At 54.2% G+C, this 4,050-nt stretch overlaps 1 protein-coding gene across 1 annotated transcript in view; it reads left to right on the forward strand.

The window, feature by feature from the left end:
* Positions 1 to 2,861: 2,861 nt before the first annotated feature.
* The window catches only part of LOC123078912 (UDP-sulfoquinovose synthase, chloroplastic), a 5,553-nt gene continuing 4,364 nt past the window's right edge, over positions 2,862 to 4,050 (forward strand). Inside the window, exons 1-2 of the mRNA XM_044501564.1 lie at positions 2,862 to 3,046; positions 3,641 to 3,930. Coding sequence (XP_044357499.1) covers positions 2,862 to 3,046; positions 3,641 to 3,930 — 475 coding nt within the window. The remainder of the gene's footprint in view (positions 3,047 to 3,640; positions 3,931 to 4,050) is intronic.

Raw genomic sequence — 4,050 nt, forward strand, 5'->3', positions numbered from 1 at the left:
TGCATGTCAGTCGGTGGAACATGTCTCACGTAAGCGTACGTGTAAGGTCGGTCCGGGCCGCTTCATCCCACAATACTGCTGAAGCAAAATAAGACTAGTAGTGGCAAGAAAGTTGACAACATCTACGCCCACAACAAATTTGTGTTCTACTCGCGCAAAGAGAACTACGCATAAACCTGGCTCTGATACCACTGTTGGGGAACGTTGCCGAAAACAAAAAATTTCCTACGGTTTCACCAAGATCAATCTATAAGTTCATCTAGCAATGAGAGAGAGGAGTGCATCTACATACCCTTGTAGATCGAGCAGAAGTGTTCAAGAGAACGGGGTTGAGGGAGTCGTACTCGTCGTGATCCAAATCACCGGAGATCCTAGCGCCGAATGGACGGCGCCTCCGCGTTCAACACACGTACGGTCAGCGAGACGTCTCCTCCTTCTTGATCCAGCAAGGGGACAGGAGAGGTTGATGAAGATCGAGCAGCACGATGGCGTGGTGGTGGATGCAGCAGGGATCCCGGCCGGGCTTCGTCAAGCGTCTGCGGGAGGGAGAGGTGTAGCAAAGGGGGGAGGGAGGCGCCAAGTGCATGGGTGCGGCTGCCCTCCCTCCCCCCTCTTTATATAGGGCCCCTAGGAGGGGGCGCTGGCCCTAGGAGATGGGATCTCCTAGGGGGCGGCGGCCAGGGGGTGGCTTGCCCCCCAAGCCAGGTGGAGGCGCCCTCACCCCTAGGGTTTCCCAACCCTAGGCGCAGGGGGGGCCAAGGGGGGGCGCAACAGACCACCAGGGGCTGGTTCCCCTCCCACTTCAGCCCATGGGGCCCTTCGGGATAGGTGGCCCCACCCGGTGGACCCCCGGGACCCTTCTGGTGGTCCCGGTACAATACCTGTGACCCCCGAAACTTTCCTGATGGCCGAAACCTGACTTCCTATATATTTTCTTTACCTCCAGACCATTCCGGAACTCCTCGTGACGTTCTGGATCTCATCTGGGACTCCGAACAACTTTCGGTTTACTGCATACTCATATCTCTACAACCCTAGTGTCACCGAACCTTAAGTGTGTAGACCCTACGGGTTCGGCAGACATGCAGACATGACCGAGACGCCTCTCCGGTCAATAACCAACAACGGGATCTGGATACCCATGTTGGCTCCCACATGCTCCTCGATGATCTCATCGGATGAACCACGATGTCGAGGATTTAAGCAACCCCGTATACAATTCCCTTTGTCAATCGGTATGTTACATGCTCGAGATTCGATCGTCGGTATCCCAATACCTCGTTTAATCTCGTTACCGGCAAGTCACTTTACTCTTACCGCAACGCATGATCCCGTGACCAGACACTTGGTCACATTGAGCTCATTATGATGATGCATTACCGAGTGGGCCTAGAGATACCTCTCCGTCATACGGAGTGACAAATCCCAGTCTCGATTCGTGCCAACCCAACAGACACTTCGGAGATACCCGTCGTGCACCTTTATAGTCACCCAGTTACGTTGTGACGTTTGGCACACCCAAAGCACTCTTACGGTATCCGGGAGTTGCACAATCTCATGGTCTAAGGAAATGATACTTGACATTTGGAAAAGCTCTAGCTAAACGAACTACACGATCTTTGAGCTATGCTTAGGATTGGGTCTTGTCCATCACATCATTCTCCTAATGATGTGATCCCGTTATCAATGACATCCAATGCCCATAGTCAGGAAACCATGACCATCTGTTGATCAACGAGCTAGTCAACTAGAGGCTCACTAGGGACACGTTGTGGTCTATGTATTCACACGTGTATTACGATTTCCGGATAACACAATTGTAGCATGAATAATAGACTATTACCATGAACAAAGAAATATATAATAACCATTTTATTATTGCCTCTAGGGCATATTTCCAACACTAGCACCAAAGACACATCAAGAATCACCAAGCCGTGTGCCGGCAACCCCGTCTCCTTTAGTTTATCCTCCGTCATAGTTTCCATAGTGCTTACGCGAAGCTCTGCGGAGATTGTTCTTCACTAACACCATCACCATGCCGCCGTCCTTCCGGAACTCATCTACTACTTCGCCCGTCTTGCTGGATCAAGAAGGCGAGGACGTCATCGAGCTGAACGTGTGCTGAACACGGAGGTGTCGTACGTTCTGTACTTGATCGGGGCGGATCGTGAAGGTGTACGACTACATCAACCGCGTTGATAAACGCTTCCGCTTAGCGATCTTCAAGGGTATGAAGATACACTCCCCCTCTCGTTGCTATGCATCACATAGATAGATCTTGCGTGATCGTAGGAATTTTTTTGAAATTACCGTGTTCCCCAACAGGGATGTGTGCCCTTGTCCTCCCCTGGCCCGCCCGTCGGTGGTACAACCGGCCACTTTCCCTTCCTTTCTTCCAAAACCCTCCCGCGCACCGCCCTCCACTCTCCCGCGCCCTAGCCTTCCCCCTCCCTCCATCCATCATGGCCGACGAGGTGAATCCAGGTGAGCAACTACCTGCCGCTCGACCCGTGGCGAAGCCTATGAAGAAGAAGCCTCGGTCGGAGCTCACACCGGCGGAGGCTGCCAAGCTCGACAAGGAATCGGCCAAGAGGAAGGACCGACGAGCTGTGGAAAAGGAGAAGAAGGCTGTGTGCCCTGCCATGTGCGATGCAGCACCAGACCGACCTTGAGGATAAGGAGTCCATCGTCTCCAAGGTGCACGTCCTCCTCGTGATGGGTATGGGACGCCCCACGCCGGCCAATCTCTCGTCCCCTGCCATGGCCGCGGCCAGCACAAGCTCCTTGGACCATGCAAGAGCGAAGGGAAGGAGAAGAAAATGAAGATATACCTAGATCTTCAAACGAAGAAGCTTGACATGGAGGAGGCCGTGAAGAAGAGGAAGCTTGACATCGAGGAGGCCGCTCAACTCAAGAAGCTAGAGATCGAGGCCACCAGTGCCGACACAAAAGCCAAGGAGGTGGCACTAGCGTTGATGGTCGTCGACAAAAACAACATGTCACCGAAGAGGAAGGCTTGGTTCACAAACCGGCAGAACGAGATGTTCGCCCGCGACGGCCTGATCTAGGTGAGACCACCATCGCGATGGCCGCGATGGCGGTCCTTTTTGAAGGCTGGCTCCTGTGTCGGCCGTTGGCTTTGTTGCCGGCGACAAAACTTGCCTCTTTTGAAGGCTGTCTAGTATGTCGGCCGCTAACTTTGTTGCCGGCGACAAAACTTGTCCATTTTGAAGGCAGGCTCCTGTGCCGGTCGCTGGCTTTGTTGCCAGCGTGAAACATGTCTTTTTGAAGGCTGGCTCCTATGCCGGCCGCTGACTTTGTTGTCGGCATCAGACTATAGGCCACCGGCTATATTGTCGGCCGGCGTGAACTAGTGCGAGTCGCGGCCGCGACTTAAATCTTCTTTTGTTTCTCACTTTACATGCTTAGAGACAAGATGCGGCCAAAATGCAGCCATGCGTTGGGCACACGACCGCCGCATCCACAAATCCGGACAAACACAACATCATTAACACCCTAAACGGACGAAATCCGAACCAAACGGACATTCATTTAGGATCGTGCGTTAAAGTTGGCCTCACACACCCGGACCGGACAGACGCAGCAGCAGGGTGTGGCCTGACACGTGAGCGGCCAGGATCTGCCACCACTGCCGGAGCGCGCTGGTCGCAGCCGATCCGAATCCCTCCGCCCGAATATCCCAGCCCCCATCCCCTTTGCCTCCCTCCCGCTGCTTGCTATTGCTATCCAATCCCGCTCTTTGTTTCCTTCGCCACTCTCTCTCCCCCGCTCTCTACCTCACCCTCCTTCCTCCTCCCCGTCTCACGGCACGGCCAGAGGAGGCTGCTCGCTCGGGTCCAGGCGCCTCAGCCTCGGGCCGCCGGTGGTTGCGTCCCAGCGACGCGGCAGATTCCTCGAGCAGTTTTGGTGAGAACTCGATTCCTTTCTCCTCTTCCTCTCCCTTACGGCTGGGATTGCTGTGCTGGGCCTGTATGTTCAGGTGCTAGCTCCACAGGAAGGGTAAATAAGTAGACAATGTCTTACAGG

Source organism: Triticum aestivum, chromosome 1B (assembly GCF_018294505.1).
Source record: "Triticum aestivum cultivar Chinese Spring chromosome 1B, IWGSC CS RefSeq v2.1, whole genome shotgun sequence".
NCBI classification, from domain to species: Eukaryota; Viridiplantae; Streptophyta; class Magnoliopsida; order Poales; family Poaceae; genus Triticum; species Triticum aestivum.